Genomic DNA, 24,116 nt, shown 5'->3' with positions numbered 1-24,116 from the left:
TAGTAACTTTTCCAGCTGGATTATCATTTTTGGTTATGTTGTATGGAACACCTGGACAGCTTTTAATGTAGATATACATTCAGTGACAAGTTTATTAGGTACACCTATCTAGTACTGGGTAGGGCCTCCTTTTGCCTCCAGAACAGCCTGAATGTTTTGTGGCATGGAACCAACAAGATGTTGGAAACATTCCTTTGAGATTTTGGTCCAAGCTGACTCGATACCATCACGCAGTTCCTCCAGATTTGTCGGTATGCATTCAAGTTGCGAACCTCGCGTCCCACCTCATCCCAAAGATGCTCTATTGGATTGAAATCTGGAGATTGTGCAGCTCATTGGAGTACACTGAAGTCATTGCCATGTTCGTGGAACGAGCTTGAGATGGTGCATGCTTTGTGACATGACTCATTATCCTGCTAGAAGTAGCCATTGGAAAACGGGTAAACTGTGACCATAAATGGATGTACATGGTCAGCAGCAATGCTCAGGTACGTTGTAGCATTTAAATGATGCTCAGTTGGTGTTTAAAGGGCCTAAAATTTGTGCTAAGAAAGCATTACCCACACCAATATACCACCAACAACAGCCTGCACCATTGACACAAGGCAAGATGGATCCATAGATTCGTGCTGTTTATGCCAACTTCTGATCCCATCATCTGCATATCGCAGCAGAAATCGGCATTTGTCAGACCAGCAACGTTTTCCTAATCTTCAATTGTCCACTGTTGGTTATCCCATGCCCACTGTAGCCTCATCTTCCTGTTCTTAACTGACAGGAGTGGAACCCGGCGTGATCTTCTGCTACTGTTGCCCATCCACTTCTAGGTTCGATATGTTGTGCATTCAGAGATGCCCTTCGGCACACCACTGTTGTAAAGAGTGTTTGAGTATTTGCGGCCTTCCCGTCAGCTTGAACGAGTCTGGCTATTCTTCTCTGACCTTTCTCATTAGCAAGGTTTTTCGCCCATAGAACTGCCGCTCACTGAATGTATTTTGCACCATTTTCTCTAAACTCTAGAGACAATAGTGCGTGAAAATTCATGGAGGTCAGCAGATTGAGATTCTGGAACCACCACGTCTGGCACAAATAATCATTTTCCGGTCAAAGTCGCTTATATCACTCATCTTCCCCATTTTATTATTTGGTCAAACCACTGGACCTCTTGACTATGTCTACATGCTTTATATATTGAGTTGCAGCCATATAATTCGCTGCTTGCGTTAAATAGCAGGTGCCTAATAAATGACCATTGAGTGCATTTATATATGTGGATTTCCGTTCGTTCAATATTCCACACATGGCTTTAACCATGGTGGGAAGAGAACTTACTGCAGGTCTCTTTCTGGGTGGTCCTGAAACTCCAAGCTTATCTACATTCCATTGTTTCCTGTCACCATTAAGTGCAAGGGCTATCACCGCTTTCCCGATCATAAATTTCCAACCTGAACGATTTTTTTTTAAATCGAGGTTATAAATATATATATATTTTTATTAGTAGGTGTCGTTGCTTACCTTTTCTTCAAATGATCAGTTTACGGTGGCATCGCACAACCAACAAAACGTAGTTCTGGTACATGTTCACAATGACCTTATTTCGGCTGTGGTTGTCATTGTATATCCAAAACAACTATAATATAAAGTACTAAACTATCTGTACGATACGGTGAAAACAATTTGAAATCTTTATTAATTTATATTCATATACGTTGTTAGCGAAATTTACTGGTTATCGTATTATCAACGTCATTTGTGTAAACAAGAATAGTTCGTTTCGAATTAAGCACAAAGCTACACAGTGGGCTATCTATGCTCTGCTCACCACGGGTATCGAAACCCCGTTTCTAGCATTGGAAGTCTGTTGTGCCACGGGGGGAGGGCAAGTAGGAGAAACTGACGATATAAAATTCAAGGTAAAATGAGGTTAAGCGTTTTGCTGTTCAGTGCGCCTTGTTTTGTTTTTGAATTTCGCGCAAAGCTATACGATGGCTAAGTGCACTAGCCATCTCTAATTTAGAAGTGTAAGACTAGAGGGAAGGGAGCTAGTCATCACCACCCATCGCCAACTCATGGGCTACTCTTTTACTAACGAATAGTGGGATTGATCGTCACATTATAACGCTCCCAGGGCTGAAAGGGCATGTCTGGTGTGACGGGGATTCGAACCCGCGACCCACCTGGCCATGCCGGTCCCAGTGCGATTTGTACAAAGGTTATGTGACAGAGCATCATCTCAGAAGCTTTACTTAAACTATACTAATAGAAATACGTAATACCAAAGTATAAAATAGTGAGCGACGTAGTTATTTTTGAGATACTAGATATCCACTGTTTGCCGTTACATAGAAATCATGTTACTTTAGTGTACTAAATTATTAAAAAGTTTACAATGTACACATTAAACATTTAATAATTTGTTTTTTATTAATCATTTGCAAGTACACTTACATCTTTGTATCTAGAAAGTATTTCCTCAGTAATACTTAAAATGATCAACTGAAGTACATGAAAAAAATCCTGTATTTTGGCTCTTCTACACGTCACATTAAAATGCAAGAAAATAATGGAAATGGAAAAGTATCTGACAATAACTCATGTGTATATATATATACATATACATACATACATACATACATACACCTGATCAAACAAGTGTAGTTCAATTCACTTAGGTCATTATTGAAACCTGATTACCAAGTTTTTATTCCACAAATACAATATACAGTGAAACTAAATGATTTAATAGCAGTAAAATGAAAGCGTAAAATACGAGAAAAGAGATCAAGAACTTCCATATATTCATTTAAACCTTAAACAAAATGTTTGTAGTTTAAAATTAAATTCCTTTCCCACATTTAGGAAAACAAAAAGGGGTAGTTATAAAATAAGATCTATATATAATGTCAGAATCTGATATACTTGGGAGGACTCTACAAGTCTAATGAAAGATTTCCAACTGTGTTAAATAACCCCAAATTCACCTAATTTTGGAAAAATATACAAGTCTTTCTTTGGCTTTTTTTGTTCCTTTAGTTGAATTTAAACACAGTGAAAAAATGTGATATTTGTTTGCTTTGAATTTTGCACAAAGCTACTCGAGGGATATCTGTGTAAAATGTGATATTATGCAAAGAACATTTCATCATGTTTCTCAACACATAACACACAAACAAATCTTAACTGAAGAGTAGAAAACAGTTACAAGTCACTGTGTAATTTCTTTAGTGTTGTTATACGTATAATGTAGATTTATTTATATAACGAGCGACAATTATCTAGTGTTTAAAAATATTTTTACCAAAAACGTGTCAGAGAATGTTTCACAAAAACACACAATTTGTAAACATCTACATGCATAAAAGGTTTGCTTTACTAAAATAATAAAAACTGGAAATTCCTCGTGCAATGTGTAAATAGAGCCAAACACACAAGGCCTAACAAATACGGCATAATATTAAAACACTAAATATTTGATTATCACCTCTTACCGCAGCACTGATTATTAAACAAGATTCTTAATCACAAACATTATTTCACAGTATGTGGTTGAATATTTGGATAAATACATTACATGTAGATGTTCAATAATAAGAAAACTTATTTAGAAAGATAGTAATGAATGTGAAATACAACAAATATTTGACACGTTTATCTCACAAAAGCTGGAATATAAGTGCACGTACCTTCTATTCATCACTAAGTTATTAGTATTAACTTTCACTTTTAAAAATACAACAGTTTCTGACAGAAATGGTGGATTTGAATATCCTTGACAAGCACATTCCTAAAATAAGTCTCTAGAAATGAAAAATCACAATATAGCTAATGAGAACACATTTTTGTCCTTGTAAATTACATATTAACTCTTATACTGACAATATTTGAGATATTTCCAGAAATTAGATAAAAGATAATGAAATTTAAAGACACACATGTATGCAAGCGATATCAATATGTATACAGAGAAATATAAATTCTGATATCTTACAAATACAGTTGAAAGTGGGCATCTTATTACATGAAATTCACTGTTCAAAGAAAAAACAATATCTTATGAAATAAGGTCTTCTGATGAACAACAAAATTTCAGAAAATTACATTAACACGGCCGCAATGAAAGTTTCAGATGGTAGTCAAAAGTAACATTTCCATATCAAATTTACTCCATGGTAACTGTGACCTTAAGTGCTATACCAGTACTGATTCAAAAGCTGAGTTATAACCAGCAGTTACTATATTAGTATTAAGCTGCTGCATTTGTTATAGAATGAATAGTTTCTAATAAGTTGTGTCCCTCAGAGTTATTAATTAGCTTTACCAGATAAATATTGTAGATAACAATACTTCAAGCATTTCATGAACATTAATGCTAAAATTGATTATACAGTGCAACTTACAGTCAAGCATTCCTCAAATTTTAGTTCTACACATGAATTATCAAGTTTGCTGGATGTTTTCTTTAGTTTCCTGGTTGAATTCTGACTAGCATGGTGCATATTTCAAGCCAACAGTTAAACAAACATATATTTACATTCTTCTGATGATGACTGGTGAAAACAACTTCTAAAACAAAAAAAGTTCCTTTTTTTTTTGTTTTTTTTTTAGTCTAACTGCAGTCAGTCAGCAACCTTTTTCAAACAGTCATTCTATCTAACTGTACATACTAGTTCTCGATAACAGAATTCATCAACAAATTCAAATTAGTTCCAAGTTCTCTCTGTGGAAAGACTTTCAGTGATATGAAAATATTTCTAAACATCAAGAATTCTTTCACTCAAAATTTACAGTATGATGACACCAGATAATAAACATTAGTTCTCAGTAATGAAATTCATAAAATAAAATTGGCTCCACATTCTCTCTGTGAAAAGACTTCCAGTTATATAAAAATATCAAGATTTTATTCATTTAAACTTTAGAGCACAAGACATTTTCATCTGCATTTATTTTGAACAAAAAGCACAAACAAATTCAAGCCCACTTCCTTACAACTAGGTTTCTTACTCTTTTCCTCATAGATAAAATAAGTTTTTCCTAAAAAAAGAGTAATTCTGCTGCAACAATTTTACCCTGAAGGTCTACAAAAGTCTCAACTAAATTTATGAAACAGAGCCGATACAAAAAAAAAACGTTTTAAAAATTCGTCAATTCTAAGTACAAAATCATGATTTACTATTATTTCATGAAACATTCAATAACATTAAATACATTTTCACTTTTATTTTGTCATTACCTGATTATGTCATCATTATTTAAATACCATCACCTTTTTCCACACACTCTTCATCTTAACTTTTCTTCAACATTAAGATTTCTTAAACACTAACAGTAGAAACGTTAAAGCTTTCAAAATTGCATATTTTGAAAAAAATGTTTTGTACTCTTCCGCTTTTTTACTTTCCTATACAGGAAATTTACTAGTTGACTAAGTTAAAACACAGGAAATTTACTAGTTGACTAAGTTAAAACTCCAATCATGACAACCTTCAGTTGTCACAAGCATACAGTTCATTATCCTTATAACTGAAAGTGTAATAAAATCATCTTAAGACTCAGTACATTGCATACTTTATATTATTAATAACATTAAATTTTATTATATAACCTTTTAATAAAATTTTACATCTGATTTGTTAAAAACAAAACAAAACACTATCATTAACTTTCCATCAACACAGCTTGAAGAATATTGAAGTTTCTCAAATAAGCAACATATAATCTCAAAGAATTACTGTAAATAAATCATATAATGAAAATCTGACAATATATTTTTTTCTATGGCTTCCCTGAGAATTAAGTTCAGTAACAGTTTGAAATCAACCATTTTTAAAAATCTAACGAGTAAATTAATAGCACAATTCACTGATTCCACAGTAAATGAGTTGAACTACCTCATAAAATGCAACTACAATAAGGGAAAGAAACTGTGAAACAGTATAGTTTACACAATACTTACAGCTTTTATCTACATAAATTTACAGCAGCAGATTTTCATTAATTAAAAAGATAGTAGTGTACTACTTATTTGTGACAAGAAAAATATAAACATTTATGTTTCAGCATCTGACTTCTATACTACAAACCATTAAAGAACAGAATATTATTATTTAAAATAAAAATCTGATGATTGTACACTGGTGTTTTCTATTAAAATAACGCACTTACAGAAGAAAGTAAATTTTAAAGATAAAAAGTATCTTCACCATATAAATACATTGAATTTAATGTTTTGCATGATAAAATTCGTTGTTTTCGTTATCAAGTGTTTGTGATACTTTATTCAATCAAAGTGAAAGGAAACTGAAGTTTGTGTGGAAACTGGCAGGAAACTTTAATCCATCATTTACTTTTCCATCAGCCTACGTAAAACATTTCTGACAGTAGTTTCTATATGTTTCTTCAATGACACTGACACATATTTACAGCTTAAAGTAGTAACAAGTTACTAAAGTAATTACAGATACAACTGTTGCACAATATATGCAAAATCTGAACTGTAAAAATGCTGTTGAAAGTAAGAGGATAGATCTATGTTTATATCATTCAGAAGGGCTGCAATAGTTTTTTTTTCCCCATGATATAAGCAGTATAAGTCAAATATAGTCCATGTTGCTAAAACATTTGGGAAAGGCAGAAAAATCTCATATGGGGATAAAATAAGAAAAAACAGTAACAGTTTATACCATTCAGAATAACTGGAATGCTTATTTTTTATAAATTAAACTGAGTTACCAGGTCAGTGCAGCCATATGTTGCAACAATACAATTTTGCAAAATGTCTGAAAACAGTCTAATACAAGCAAAAAATAAACCCTACTGCTAAGAGCTTGATATATGTGAAGAATGTTCACAGACTGTGTACATTAGTTAACTTTTTTTCTTAGGATATATTAATCCTTTTCCTTACAATTAAGCAGAAAAATGTATTATATCACAATATTTTGACATTATTTAAAACTGTTGTTACTGTTAAGTGACTATTATCTCAATAAAGTCCAAAGAAGCAAAACTAATTTGTATTTTCACTAACAATTTAAAAAGTCAAAATATACACAAAAGAAAACAACACAGTAAACCAATAAAAAAAATATAAAATGCTGAGATGATAAAACACTTGGAATGCCAAACGGTTCCTCAAAATAAATCTTTATTTGTGATTATGTAAATACTGATGTTTATATGAAAACCTTCAGTAAGTGATATACAAGACAGTGAATTTTCATAACAAATAATTACAAGTATTTTCTACCATGTTTTTTTTTTCCCAAATTGCTCTCCACAAAAATAAAAATACATATATTTCTTAAAAGAATATTTACTAATACTAACTTGAGTCAATTAAACATCTCTGAATATATGTTGTGTACATATACAAGAAAATGGAATACTGTCGAATACGTATGCATGTTGAACTGTACAATTTTACTAAAATCTATAAATTATTAGCTTATTTCTCTTAAATGCACTAACAAAACAATTGTTTCATTTACATAAGAAAACCCAAATGTTGCTTGGAATAGTAAATATTTTCAAAGAAAATTCTGCATACATATAAAAACAGTATTTTTTTCTACAATAAGCAGAGCAAATAAACAGTTTATAAATGAAAATAATGGCTGCCTAAGGCATAGTTACACTAAGGCAGCCTTCGAAGGTGTCCATCTACCATCCTTACTTTCGTTGTCGTATTTCCTTACCTTCTCTTTGATCAGAAAGATTTTTGCTGAAATGTTTTAATTCAGATATAAATTATTTCCCATTATTTATATTATGAAGTAATTACGTTAAATTATATTGTGCCTTAAATTAAATGCCTTCATAGTCCTCCTATATATTTCAGGAATGGTCATAAGTATTATACACTAATTTTACATTTTGTTCTATGTTTATATTTACCTTATTCAGATGAAAGCAATCTCCATTTCTCTAAGTCACCTTAGAGGGTTACGAGCATATATATAAATAAATAAAAAGTAATATGCACACTTTCAACTATTTAATATTATGTGTGATGCTTATATTGACATAAGTTATAATATGTAACTTGCATGTCATGACAGAAGTGAGTGTGTAGGGAGATCCAGTAAATTTTAACCAACATGTGGAATTGTGAAATAGCACTGAGTTAATTATGTTCTGATCAAATTGCTATCTTTGTCATACAACAAAAAAAAAACCTTTCATCTACAATATTTTTTTTTCAATAATAAAACCAGTAGATGCACAGAAAACAACCTCTATAGTAACGAGTTTGCATAATATATATTTTTTACCTTATCATGAACAAAAGTACATGTTATATCAAACCTGAATAAAACTAAGCAAATGGCGAAATGTATAAAATGTTCTTTACAGATATAAAGAAATTATTCAAGTGTTTAGTCTATGTTTACAATTGACAATAGTAACTCAATGGTTAATCTTTTGTAATTTTGGTGAAATCAAAGCTACCAGAATAATTACTTGAATAAAGGTTTACACAAGTTATTATAGAGTTTTCATATTTGAAATGGTTAACAGTAACACTGTTTTCTAACATTTATGATTTCTTCTCAAATTTCACAGCTTGTTCTACAATAAAAATATAAATCTGTAAATAATATATACAAGCATTTCCATGTTTTGTCAGTTTGTCTGTTTCACATCACTAAAATAAATTTCTTGTATCAAATACAAAAAGCATTTTAGATATATTATTGGTTTCCAAAAACCAGCTAAAATGATAATTTTAGCAGTAAGCTAAACTTCCTTGAGCCATGACAACTACTGTGTTACTTTTACATACATCTAATTCAGAGTTTATGGTTGTAACAATCAAGAAAAACATTTTAATTATTTATAAGACCAAATATGGTATGATAAGCTATTAAAATAATATTTTGACCAATTGTGAAACAAAGCATCATTTCAAGTCAATTTCTGCTAAAAGAAAAAAAATGCTAATTATAGAACAGAAAAAAGGAATAAATAATCCCTAAGCCAACAATCTACATAATTTCAATGACACTACTTGGATAACAAAATAATTAGTTAATTGTAAATATTATTTACTTTAAAAAATTAAAAACTACACATTCTGCTTGAATTTAATTAATTATGAATTTCACTAGGAACTAGTAAAATAATAGTGAAATAAAGTAACTCACTTTTCAACATTCTGGTCAGTATCAGACTCATCAAAATCAGGTTTAACTCGTTTCTTCTCATAAACAAAAATAATGGCACACAGAACAGCCACCTCTGCACAGATTCCCAAAAATGGCCAAAGAGCTGCTAGTTTATCTAGAGTAGAAACCATTGGATTAAATCTTAAAATGACCTTATTGTTTTTTAGCTGAAATCCTATACCCCCAAGGTTTCAAGACAAATAATGAAATGTTTTAATTTGTGTATTTAACAGCAAGTAATTCTCAGTAGCAGTATATAAATTATACAAATATATGTATCTATACAGTATACAGACAAGTACAAATTTACCAAATGTGTAAAAAATAACTTAATTACAAAACAACTATATTAGATTTATGTTTAAAAAACCCAAAAAAAACCATTAACACGTGTATACTCTAGTATCTTCAAGACTGTTTTAAAGTAGAAGTCCAATACGTGACACCTAAATATTCTACTTAATTCACAAGGGAAATTGAATCTACACTTACTTACCTAAAACTAATCACTAGTACCATGCTTTTGACAGTAAGTTACATCTAGATATTCTAATTATTTCTCAATGTGAATGAACCTACACCCACTTACCTTTAACTCGCACTAGTATAGTACTTGTGACATTGTTAACTCCATTATTTGCTTCACAGGTGTAGCGAGCTCTGTCATCATAATTTAGCTCTTCAATGATAAGTTTTGAATTAGGAACTTCATTCTCATTAGCTTCAAGTTTAATACGTGGGTCTGAAGTATTCAAGGGGCTTCCATCTACAGAAGATGACAAATGACACTAATGATATTATTCCGACTTTTAAGTACAAATCAACAAAAACCGAGTAATTAAACAACTGGTAGCTACACATACCACACAATTTTTCACACTGATTAGAAGCCATTTTTCAAGCATTGAAACTTTACTCCTGCTTTTTTAATTTACCTCTACCCAGTGTTAGAAGTAACATTTTCTTCTAAAATAACTTCTCAAACTTCAGAATGTTGGATAATGCCAAATGAATGAGCAAAATTCTTTAAAAAGTAATATTTTAGTTAATCTTAGTTTTTATAAAGATTTTATTTTCTTAACACTTGTAAGCTCATCACACAGGTTTTAAAGACAGGCCTTTGTACATTTGTGCATATACTTGTATCAAATACATCATTTTATTCCACTGAAAAATGCATTTTTTCATGATTCTAAAATTGTTTGAAAAATATAGTGTAGTTTTTCTAACCTTAAAATGTATTTGAGATAGAAACTTACCACTCTCTATCACTAAAAATTATTTCTTCTCATACAATTTTCATGGAAATTCCTGCATATGCCACAAGCCTTGAACAAACTCCCATCTATACACACATCTAAGTGTGTGTTAGTTTATGATGTAAACATCATAATGCTGTGACTGCTGAGACACAACCTTCATAAGTAACAATCACTGCAAGCACTAGCACATTATCATATGCTTATTCTTGATGAGGCAAACAAAATGCAACAAAAGTAAGGAGGAAGGGTCAGAGGTGGTGCAGAGAGGTAGATAATATTCCTGAAGTTAACATCTTCCTGACCTGAAATTTCAGGTAATTACTTCTCTGCTCCACTAGAAAACTAGAATTCCCACTTTGAAGATGATGAAGAGAACTATCCAGTGCTGACAAGTTGAAAAGATGATAGGAAATGTTCATTGGGTTCCACAAGACCAGGGACTGTCTAGTGAAACAGCACTTAGTGGAAGACTGCATCCTTCTCAGGAAGAGTATACCCTTATCTAAATTTTTTTAATTCTTTTTTTTCTTTGTTTCATTAAAAAGATAATACAGTGTAAGATATCAGGCTGGGGTTATAGACCATTCCAAGTAGGTGAAACACTTACTCAAGATGGATACTGTAATGACAAGTGAAGAAAGAAAGAACCCTCACCTGCATCCTGAGAGAAGACCAAGTCCCACCCAGTTGAATATAACCACTGGGAACTGCTTGAGAGATACTATAATGGGGTGTCTTGTACTACACATCCAGGTAACACCCAACTCTACATCTCTAATGAAGAGTGGGCCTAATCATTCTCTTACTAGAGAAAATATACCATTATGCAGAGAGAAAACTTCCCCTATCAAAATCACCATCAGCTTTGAATGGGGTAAGTAAATATGTATGAAAGAGCATCAGTGTGTGTGCATGGACCACCATAATCAGGTACTATCATCTGAAATTGAAAGCTGAAGCAGTGCAAAACTCACCACAATTAAATCTTTAGATACACTGAAGAATGAAGGGAGGCAAAAAATTAGAAGCATATGAAACCATCCAATAATGTAATTAATGGGAAACAAATGTGTTAATTGGTATTGGAAAAAAGACAAGAGAGGCTGTGTTATGCCAAATATGATGGGAGGGGACATGAAGATTGGTTGTTTAGTGTTTACTGGTGCAAGGCAGTTGGTCTATCTATGCCAAATAACAGGTAAAAAGGTCTAATCATTAAAATATGTAAAAACGAATCTTGCTAAAACAAAACATATTCCAATTTTCAAATTAAGATCCTAAGAGTCAAAAAGACCAACAACCGAGGTGGACAGCATCACCACTGCCAATGACACTGTCCAACATCACAGGTGAACCCATGGTAAAAATATGTTTAAAATGATGTTGTCATTCTTGATTACAACAATGGCACAACAATAGAATATGGGCTATTGTGACCTGAGTGTTGCACAGACCACACAATGGTGCATCAGAACCAGATAAAAGAAAGTGACAAGTTAAAAAAACTGTGACCAATGCCTATCCTAGCCAGAACAACTTCCTCCTCATGATCTATACAAAAGCATGACAGCCAAAGAGCAATAGAACGTTTGATCTGAAACAGCTTGTTATTACATTGCCCACTCCAACTTGACTGCCAACTGGCATGGAGCCGAGCCTTGAATACAGGATTGTAGTCCGCGTATTGAATAGGCATAGCAGTGATAGTATCAGAGCAAACAAACTTAGTTGAGATGTCAGTGAGCTCGTTCCCATGAATAACGATGTGGCCTGAATAGAAGTAGATAAGAAAAAAATGGGCCAAAACAAGGACAGTGTGAGAACTAACATGAAGCAATTCCAGGGTTTATAGAGTTAAGTAATTCAGTATAAATAGCACAGTTTATGTATTGCATGGCTTCTATGTCATCCACGGCAAGAGAAATGGCATACAATTTGACAGTTAACATAGAAACCATGGCAAAGCCCACAATGTAACCTGATTTTGAACCATCTGTATAAATGAAAATGGAAGGATAGTTTGAAAGATGTTTGGCAAATAGGTGGTACTTCTAATCAGGAGTATCCGCCTTCTTCAGATTACTCAAAGAAAGGTCACATTTAGGGATGGTAATTAGCCATGGTGGGATGGGCTGATCAATGGATACATCTATGTTATCCAAGGACAAACTCAATTCATCAAACTGCACTTGGATACAAAGGTCAAAAGAAACAATGACATACCATCTATTCTGAAAAAGGATATCACACTAAGGAAGGAAAATATAACCCCAGGTGGGATGCTGTAGCAAGGTTCGAAATTTTGAAGCATACAGTAAAGACAGTTGTAAATGGTAAAGGTAAAGAGGAAGTTCATAAGACTCAATGTACAAACTCTGGACTGGAGAAGTGCAGAAGACCCCTGTACAGAGCTGAAGCTCTTGGTAGTGAAGAGGGTCCAACATCAAGACCGAGGTACTGGCAGAGCCATAGACCAGAGACCCATAGTCCAGTTTTCACCCATTAAGAGCATGATGTTAACACAGAACACAGTTCCGCTCCCTAAGAGGTGGAAGAGAGGACATGGATCATGTTCAGTACCCTTGTACACTTGACACATAGCTGGTTGATGTGTGGAATAAAAGATCCAACATCAACTTAGAAAGCCATTCATCTGGAATCAGGAAATAATGAGAATGCAATCCAGACACAAGAGATCTGAAGTGAGATGAATATTTTAAAAGTTTAGACTATAAAACACTTATAGGTGTGTAAATGGGTATGGTTTGCAAAGACAATAAACATTTATTTAATAACAGGTATCAAAAGTACTACAATAAAACTTAACTTAAATGGATAGTTTTACATTTAGGTCTGTATCAAATTATTTTATCTTTCACTAATTTTCTGCCAGTTTAAAGTAGTCCAATTTCAACATTTTGTATTGTTGTATGTATCAGGCTAAATGATAAATATGCTATACTTTTAATGAACTCAAATTATAATTCAACAGATTTGTAAATATACAGTTGAAATGACAATGCTCAAGCAACCATGAATATACTGGAATATATCATAGTTGTAAACTACTCTTCAAGCATTAATACAAGTTTATTTCTGTATATAGCATCTAATGCAAGCTTACAAAAATCTAATGTACTCAACTTTTAAACAATTTAGGAATACTGCAATGTACTTTTTTTTTTTTATTCATGGCTAGAAATAATTGTTTTATCTCAACTAAAAATAATACCTCAGTGAAATCAATATCTCTCATTGTCTATAAATTATCTAGAAAAAAATTGCTTTTCTGAAACTTTATACACATAAAAAGTATGTATCAATTGAGCATGTATATACAGATTATTTTTTTTTCCCAAAAACAATTATTCTCATGGGAGAACAAATCTCTTCACCAAGATAAACATGAATACTTACTGTAAACATGAAATTTCAGGATTCAATAGCAATAAACACAAGAGACATATTTAAATTAAAAAATTATCACACTAAAAAAAAAATTACATCTCTCTCTTGAAACTAGGTACATGTATTAAAAAAGAGGGATTTTTTTCTTTTTAAATAAAGAAAACTAATTTTATTCAAATTGATAATGCCAAAATAATCTTGAATTACTTTCTACCTTAGTAAAGTAACATGGAACATTTTGACAACTTAAAATATTATATATCAGCTTTGTATGCTTAGTCAAGGTTACCATTCAACTTTTTATATATCTAAATAAGCGAGATACTCAACATACCTTTCAACCAGGTAACATTTGGTGTTGGAATTCCTTTCACTTGACAAATCAGAACTAACTTGTCACCCTGAACAAGGTTCAATGAGCTGTGAAACATTTCTACAAACTCTGTACGAGCTGTCAGGTGAGAATTTTCCAATTTTTAGGTGACACAAATAACAAATTCTACACATATAAATATCATGGAAATTAATGTTTATTCATATGTTATATGATGTTTTGTAATCCCATAACCAGATTGCATTTCACCAGTTCCACTCAGACTTCTAGCAACACAACAAAGATGATAAAAATAGAAATAACAAAATAAAAGTATAATCATTTATATAATCTGCAGCATGGCATACGTATTTCATTACTTTAACATTCTGCAATTACAGATGAAAACAAACAATAATTTAAAAAATTACCTTGATTATGATATTATGAAAGTGACTATTACAGCTGTTCTATAAGTAACTGAAAGGTGTTTCATAAAAGAGAATTTTATTACATACATAAACCTTTTAATCATGACATAAACAAGGAATTATGTGGCAAGATAATGAGAAAAGATAATTTTCTTGTTGTATTACAAATTTGTCTTAATCATTATTTACAAAACAAAACATTTAAGCGGACAATTCATTAAAAAAAAGTTAAAAAGAAAAATTTCTATATGTTTTTATACTGATTCAAACCACATCAAAATCAGAGTTTCATGCATGGTAAGGAATATATATTTAACTGGTAGATACTGAGTAGTACCAACAATGTAAAAAAAAAACAACAAAAAAACACTATGATAGAACAGTTAACACTAAATTGTATGAACTCAAGCTAAACATTGATGATGTAATTTGTTCGAGTACTCACACCAGTGAGTATTTATACACTCAACAATAGTTACCAAACAACATACATTTACTTAATTGGCATTTTAATATATTTACACTGTTTTGTCAGATCAGCGTACACACAATACTTACATTCATATAAAAAATATGAAAACTTACACCATTCACACAATATACATAAAATAGTACTAGGCTTAGTATTTATAGCATAATTTTTGAATCCACACAAGTGTACCCTGAACGTACTTCGTACTAAAATGGTGGCATTAATATCAGGATCCATCACAGCACACGTATATTCACCAGTGTCATTATCAGTGGTAGACTTCACAAACACAGTGTTGTTTTCTGAGATTATTTGGACTCTATCATTACTGTTCAAAAGTACTCCATCCTTAAACCTGTAAATACACAGTTGAAATAATTTGAGTTGCATCTTTAGCATCCATTTTGAAAAAGAAATATTGATGAATGTAAAAAATGGTATAAACAGAGCACAGAGTTACACAAATGGTAAATTTCCTGAAGCTTAAAACCTTGTACTGAAAGTTCTATTTACCTATATATATGTAGAGCAAAAGTGAGAGAGCTTTATAGAATTATCACTTAATTTTTTTCAAAATTCACATTATTATGCAAGATCAATCTTCTACATCCAGGAAAACAAGGATATCTGTACAGTTAGTATGTTTTCAAACGAGAGCCAAAACTTTAGCACTTTCAAATAGTTAAGAGGAATAGAGAGTACAGTTTGTGTATAGTTAGTGATGTAATTCCATCCAGGAAAGAGTTCTTCAAGCAACTGGAAAGTCTGAAATTAATAAACTTTTATAATTCAATATGGTACAATACTTCATCCTGTACTTCAGTAGAGCTGAAAAATATATCATTACTACAGAAAGTATCCAAGTTTTAACTATAAAATATAGCAAAGATTTATTTTAGAGGTGTCACTGTTCTAAATTTTCCTAACTAGTTCCTCATAATGCTTGAATCAGTTAAGTGATTTCACTAAGAATCTGCAAAGTTTAAAAATTGTGGATGTCAAACTGTGGAACTGACATAGATCACAGGTTTAAATAAACTCATGTTTTCTTTTGTGTTGACTTTTATATATATTTGTGTGCTACAAATCAAATAAATTAATATGCTGTTTCAAAGGAGTCAATATATTAAGATTAATGCATTGGCTTGTATATATTTAGAATCATATATAAGGTAGTCCATTAAGCATGCCCCATTTTCTTGTGTGCTTCAAAGCACTTACAGTTTTAATCATCTGTGTCTGATATTTGGCTCGTGCAGTATGGCCAAAGAAGTAAATTTCAACTATAATAAAGTTTTGCTGTACAAGAGAAGCATTAATAAAACTAGGTATAAAATAAAAATAACAGAAAAGTTTTAAACTAGTTAAGGCCTTTAAACAAATTGTAAGGTTATCTGAATATCCATGGCTTCCATACTCTATATCTTTACAAAATTTATTACACCTCTCATTAAACTTAGCCCTGCAATAAATAAAAATAAAACTTAATCTCACATTAATAAACCTCTTACACTTGATATTGTTACTAGTAAAAAGAAGGATAATTAGTTTTCCTGGTCATAATCTAAGAGTTCATATAGATTGTATTTTCATTCAACTGAGCCACCATAGATTTGAAAATGCTCGAGGTAACAAAGATGTTATTACATTTCATCCACAAATTGAACTTTGTTTTTAAACTGCAAATATTCAATTTGCAGATCAACCAATTTAAAAAACTAAGTTTAAAAGATTATTTCCTAATATTCCTCTTGATGTTTGATAATCTATACACTCTTAAATATAACTGTCAATTAACGTTTGGGTTTGAACATTTTTAAACAATGAAAATAAATCTTGAAACTTAAAAATTATTAAATATAGCAAAAAGGGCACACTTTAGAATTCCATTTTTTAAAGTATTGAACTACTAAAAAAATACCTGGACATACCACAAACATAAACAACAAATGTGTTTTTACAAAGAACAGTTTAAATAAGAAAGGTCAGTGAGAAAATAACTTAGCCAATATATTTTTGAACCAAAACATAATTTGACTTTCTTTAGTTAAAACACCAGATAAATTAACCCACCAGGTAACATCGCTTGACAAAGCTTCAGTTGTGTTACACACTAGCTCTAGAGGCTTTGGAGGGCTTAAGATAATCCCTTGTCCAGGCACTTCTTCATTTGTACGAATCATGGCAGCTAAAACATCAGAAACAAGTGGGCAAATACAGGATGTGTAATTTAAGTTAAAAGTACATTTAACTGTTTTTTTATCATAATACATGAACAGATACTAAAACATGCATTACACTATACAAAAAACAAAATTTGAAACACTAAATCTTATTAATAAATACAATAATTTTATTGAAGACTTCTGTGAACTGCATTTGCATTTACATTCATATAAATAAATCTCTAGATAAATTTTGAAATAGGATTTGAAAGAAATTATTCATCTACAAACTTTCAGAAAACTGTTCATCTATGAAAGCAATTTTCTATGTCTATAGTTCACTTATTATTTATTACTAGGAAAATTTCTTCAATAATTTTATTTCTTGAATTTGTGTTTCAAACAATCTATACAAATATAATTACCTTAATTTAGATAAAATAAAAAGTTTGCAAACATATAACAATAGAAGAGCAATAATTGCTGGGATAAAAATCAAAACTAAATCACAAAAATAAGTAAAAACAACATAAAATGAATAAATAAAAAGTGAATATAAATAAACAGATCTGAACAACTGGAACAACTCAATTTAAATATGAAAATATTCCTTACTATAGATGGGATATCTGTGCAAATTTCAATTTAAGTAATTAAACTTATGAAATTTTTATTAAAAAGTAACAGTGAAAAACATTTTAGTGTGTGTATACTTGAATCAAGTTGATAGCTAGTCTACTGAAATGCACTGTCTTCAGCCACCAACTGTGTAAATGTCAAATTGTATATGATATACTGCATGTAACTGTACTCGTACACATTAAATGCATTTGCATAAGATTGATTTTTTAAAATCTGCAGAAAGTAGAAAATAAACATTAATAATTGAAAATAAAGGAATTTATTACTTTACTGAAAATCTTCAAAATTTATAATTTCTGCACACTACAAAAACCTTTTCAAATCTGTAACCAGTAAAATCAGTTTTGTACCAAAATGTACATAATGAAAATATGATTTCTTCTCTACATTTAAAATTTCTACATTGTCAAGTTGTTGTCAAGAGCTCTTTATAGAAGAATCTATAATATTAGTCAGTACACTGCAGCAAAAGTAGCCAATCTCGACACCACTCACAAGGTCAGAAGTTTTAAACAAAATATCGTACATCATCAAGGTTCTTACGTGCTGCAAAATAAAAAACAAAAACCTGTACAAGTTGTTTCAAATACAAGTTTACATGTCACTATTCAGAACGATGTTTGTCAGATGTTATCACATTACTGCATTTGTACTATTTTAAGTATCCAACGTAGTGTTTTAAAGTTCTAATGATTATCTATAGAAGTACTGGAAGTCAGTAGATGACAGTTGTCCCTATCTATAAACATTTTTTTAGTAAAACTAAAATACATACTTTATTAAATTTCTTAACTTGATATTAAAAGCAAGTCACTGTTAAAAAGTTACATAATGCTCTGATATCAAAACTTTCTGCTTAAAAACAGTGCAAAAGTCTTAAGACATATCAAAAGTGACACAAATTGGGCATTGTTCCGAATCCTTTCCTTACCACCTAAACCGTTACACTTTGATTTATGGCTGTCTTTACTTTCTGGCTTTCCAGAAGCACCACCATGAGCTCAACTATATTGAAGTTTTAAATAACTAGAACAAATGTACACAAAATAAATTTGTTTTCACTTTGCCCATTAATGTTCATCTTAAATCAATGCCTTCAGCATCATCACTTAGCTTCAGCAGACAAACATTTGTTCACTAACCATTAAAATAAAGCGAACACAACTGCTAGAAGATACGTATTATTTAAAGTTAATACGCAAGTTCAATTCGTCACACTGATTAAGTTTCAGCACTACAGGAACATGCATATACATACATACTACAAATCCTGACTTCATACATTACTATTGGGTGTAAAAGAATTATAAATACACATCAAAATGTCAATATATAGGTACTACTACTATGCACAGATTTAGTTTTACGATATACATGAACATGCAAACAATAACTTCATGCCTTACAAGATTATTATATTCCTTGTTAGTTTCTTTGACAGAATACTAAAATATATGAAAACTGTCCAGTTATTTAAAGTGTACATGTGTAAAGCATTAAAGCCAAACAATATTCAACACATTTGAACACTTCAGTATATTAAAAGGCTTTCTTAAAAGCATAAGGCAAACTATTCAATGATATTGGAGGATAATTTTCCATAGTGGACATAAATAGGATGTAATAACACCATTTTTATATCTAAATAAACTAAATCATATGTTACACAGATGCAGTAAAAAATATTCTTATTATGCTACCTAACTAAAGATTTTATAACGACACAAGTAATTGAAAAGTACAGCATTGAAGTATAAGATACAGATATAATCACAGCCTTTACTGTGAAGTGATAACATAATGTGCTTTGACAGGACTCTGCTGACAACTGTATATATGATCAATCATGTCCACTTCAGCAAACATAAGTCACAAAGTCACAAGGCCACAGTTCTATAAACTACACTAAGAAAATAAACTTTCCTATTGAGGGTTCTAAAAGTGCAATTACATAGATGAAAGTAGGTCTACATTCTGAGCAGAAAACAAATAGATTACTGGGAAACCTCAAGAATGCTTAGCTTTTTTATATGAGCAAGGATTCAGAAAAGTTTCAAGTTTAAAACAATACAACAAACATTGAAATTTTTATGTATCTTACATCAAGCAAATGTAGGTATACTGGCTGTTACTATAAAATTCACAAAAATACAACATAAAAGTAAGTCATCTCATTGTGCAACATTTGAGTACTTATTTACTAAAAGATATAAAACTATATTATATATTTTAATACATTGCTTGTTAGAGCTAGGCAATAATTGGAATTGATTAATTGTCAGATATATTAATTAATAACATTTGACTAATTTTCATTATGTGGTTTAAAAAGAAAAAAGAAATCTATTATTCTTAAATCACATGGCTTAAAAAATTTACTATTAAATACAGTGCTTCAATACTCTATGAACAGAGCACAGATAGCTCATTGCATAGCTTTGTATCCAACAAGCAAACAAACATAATGGTAATATCTGGAATACTTGGATGGTTGGAGTGAAACAAAATCTTGAAAACTTTACTTAAATCACTTATTTTGCTGAGTCATTAAGCTCAAGAAATTTCAAGTATTTGAAAATAATAATGAAAACTCATAAAGTTCACATTTCATTAATCAATTCAAGCGTAATTCCAATAGTTGGAATATGTAAAAACAGTAATAATTGGAAAAATAGTTGAATCTTTTGTGATACTGATTGATGTGATCATAGTTTCAAATAACTGATTAACATTTCGAGTCACCCAGCTCTTTAGGCTGTTACTTCATGAAAAGCAAAACTAAAACCAGAAATCCAGTATGTTGTGAAAGTGTTATTTAAAAGTTGCATGGTATTTCTCCAATCATGACTGCAAACTATATTTCTCAATTCATTATGTGAGTTAACACTATCACAAAATACACAGACTTTCCAACAAATTTTAATACTACAAAAATATTCCTTTTCTCTTCATAGATTTTTCTTTTTTTTTTACTATTCCATTGCTCCATTTTTAAGAATTTAAAGAAACTAACATTACCCAGATAATTACAGACTTAAAAATTTTCATTATCCATATTAAGTATTGGTGCATTTAACACATTCAAGCATACAATTGTTTTTAACACTTATTTTGGCAAAAACTAACCCAATGTCTTCATCAACTCTCAGTACAAAATCATATTATATGAAGTTCATTATTTGGATTGTCTGAAACAAGCCTGTATAGGAAGTCTTAAAATACAAGATTTTTTTGGTATATTTACTAAAGAAACAAAACAAAAACAAGATAATTCCAAAATATGAACCAGTAACTGCTGCATAGTTGTACTTATTATCATTTAACTACAAAAACATTGTAATTTTTTCCCATTAATGAGCATGTTTACATGTACATCACATATTGACAATGTAAGAAGACATGCCAAGAAAAAAAATTTCTGTTTTGACACCAGAATGTAGTCCAAATAGCACTGTATAAAAAGTATACTGGGAGAACTCAATAATTAAATATCTATGCTATTTTGGCAGAAGCTAAAAATACTGAAGTTAAATTAATATTTAACAAAAATAAAATTAATATTTAAAATTATAAAAACCAAAAGCAAAATCTTTTTTTTTTCACTGAAATTCTCTTACAAGAACAGTAATCTTGAAATAAAAATGGTGCATGTACTTGATGTAACATGTCTTGATTGAAACTACACTGAATACAACATTATACTAACAACATAAAAACATTTTTTTCTACTAGTTAAGAGAAAAAAACAAACAAAGCTGAACAGTTGAAAACTTAAGTAATTTTGAATTTAGAGAAACAGCTTAATGTTATTCCTTAAACAGTTAATATTATTCCTTATTATGTTTTTATGTTACAAATTATCCCTTGTGAAAAGTACAATTTGGGACGTGTGGATTTTTTGGGTCAAATAAACAATTTTTATTTTGTTTTTAAACACATCAATTCAAATGTGGCATATACATGTCTATAGCGTACATAAGTAGCCATGTCTTTAAAACTTATTTTATACCAAAGTCCACTAAGATTAACACCTAACACATTTTAGCTTAAGTTCTGCAAATCAGGAATCAGAAACTACGTTTTATTACACGATTATTTAGTGAAATTATGTACAACCTATCCAGACAGGAGCTGAACATATTAAAAATGCAACAATTAACCAATATAGTAACTTTATGTTTGCAGTATATCCAAATTTTCCAAGTCCAAACTTTAAATGTTAACATTATATCATGAAATAAAAAACCCAATAGCACACGTGCAGCTATCTGAAAATACCCTTCTTTAACAAGGTTGAGCTCAATCCACAAACTTAAGTTTATTCATACAATACTTTGTATGATCATTCTTTCTTCTCCCAAAAATTCTACAAATCCATAATGAACTGAGTAAAAGGAATGCTTCCTACAAAAGCCTCACTGAAATGCCAACTTCAAGAACATATTTTAAATCATTTAAAAAAATTTCTTAATCATTTACATGCTAAAGCTAGGAGCGTATCATGTACATAAATCAACAATAAACTTCCACTCTATGCAAAATAGTGCATCAATGCTATAGTTATTAGAGGAAAACAAACATGCTTTTTTAAACAGAAGTACTTGCAACTTTATTTCAATCACCTACTGTACATGCAGTTGCATAATAAGGAGTTTCTAATATCATGGCCACTAGTAACAAAAATTTTAGCCACAAGTAAACGTCTTTATCAATACTATAGAAACTCAGCATCTTTATTACATGTACTATTCTATAAAATGTTGAATCAGAAAATGTACACCTACAGTTAGAACTTTTTAAAATAAGACAGAATCTCAGGCTACTCCAAAAATGAAAGTTTCCTATTACATTAATCTTACATTTACAGGTAAATCTATTCATGTTGGCTCACTTTTAATCAGCATAAAGAACTAAACATCCTCAGCTAATTGTTTCAGTAGCTCTGTCTATTATGCCAAGTTTTTTTGTAAAAGAAAGTTTTACAAATCACTTACATGTGCATACACTGCACTTTTTCTAATGACCTCTTAGAATTATCAGTATTGTATTATAGAATCTTGTAAACATCAACCAAAACTTACATCTCGGCGAGTGTGAAATACCACTTGTAGTATTTTGTACAGGTAAACTTGGTTGTATTCCTCATGTAAGATATCCCTTTATCCAATATGCATGAGCCATCATTCTCATTATCTACTTATTTAAACCAGTTATTTTAATCTTTCCACTCATGCTTCCTATCATCAACCTGTCCTCCTTCTGTTTGCTCTCACCAGTATACACTCATTTCTTTTATTGTAATTTGCCTTAATGTCTTCTTGTTTCTCTCAAGTCTTTAAAGCTCTCATTACTAACAAAGTTAACACTTTCTTACACTAAAAATGTATTTCTGATAGGTACTTACTCCCCTCACAACAAACTATTTAACAAAGTTAACACTTTCTTACACTAAAAATGTATTTCTGATAGGTACTTACTCCCCTCACAACAAACTATTTAACCAAGTTAACACTTTCTTACACTAAAAATGTATTTCTGAAAGGTACTTACTCCCCTCACAACAAACTATTTAACCAAGTTAACACTTTCTTACACTAAAAATGTATTTCTGATAGGTACTTACTCCCCTCACAACAAACTATTTAACCAAGTTAACACTTTCTTACACTAAAAATGTATTTCTGATAGGTACTTACTCCCCTCACAACAAACTATTTAACCAAGTTAACACTTTCTTACACTAAAAATGTATTTCGATGGGTACTTACTCCCCTCACAAAAACTATTTAACAAAGTTAACACTTTCTTACACTAAAAATGTATTTCCGATAGGTACTTACTCCCCTCACAAAAACTATTTAACAAAGTTAACACTTTCTTACACTAAAAATGTATTTCTGACAGGTACTTACTCCCCTCACAACAAACTATTTTCTTTCTGCCCCCAAAACACTGCATACCAGTCTACATACTCTTCATTTTATCCCATTTTTGAACATGTGTATAGCATGTGATCACCCTCAACCAATAGTACCGTACCATCTATATTGGTACAGCCAGCTCTCTCTAATGTCCTCGCTACATCCCTACTTTTGAGAATTAGCAGGAAATAAAATGAATAACATTGGCAATGAAAAAATGGGTGGGAATTGTGTAAAAAAATGTTAACTTTCAATATGGTCTTCTCTTTTCTGATTCAACAGTAGAGTCCTACATTGAAAAGGAGGAGGGGAAGGTGTAGTTGCCTAAAAGTGAA

General features: G+C 30.9%; 1 protein-coding gene across 2 annotated transcripts in view; it reads right to left on the bottom strand.

Annotated features, from left to right (window-relative positions):
* Window positions 1–2,401: 2,401 nt before the first annotated feature.
* Window positions 2,402–24,116, bottom strand: part of LOC143231952 (basigin-like) — a 44,145-nt gene continuing 22,430 nt past the window's right edge. For both annotated transcript variants that reach the window (XM_076466841.1, XM_076466840.1), the window contains 6 exons: window positions 17,127–17,241; window positions 15,254–15,408; window positions 14,172–14,288; window positions 9,757–9,933; window positions 9,147–9,282; window positions 2,402–7,723 (listed from right to left, as the gene is read on the bottom strand). In XM_076466841.1, coding sequence (XP_076322956.1) covers window positions 7,672–7,723; window positions 9,147–9,282; window positions 9,757–9,933; window positions 14,172–14,288; window positions 15,254–15,408; window positions 17,127–17,241 — 752 coding nt within the window. In that variant the 3' untranslated portion in view covers window positions 2,402–7,671. The remainder of the gene's footprint in view (window positions 7,724–9,146; window positions 9,283–9,756; window positions 9,934–14,171; window positions 14,289–15,253; window positions 15,409–17,126; window positions 17,242–24,116) is intronic.

The sequence above is a fragment of the Tachypleus tridentatus genome, chromosome 11 (assembly GCF_004210375.1).
Source record: "Tachypleus tridentatus isolate NWPU-2018 chromosome 11, ASM421037v1, whole genome shotgun sequence".
In the NCBI taxonomy this organism is placed as follows: domain Eukaryota; kingdom Metazoa; phylum Arthropoda; class Merostomata; order Xiphosura; family Limulidae; genus Tachypleus; species Tachypleus tridentatus.
This window is presented reverse-complemented; position numbering and strand designations above follow the sequence as displayed.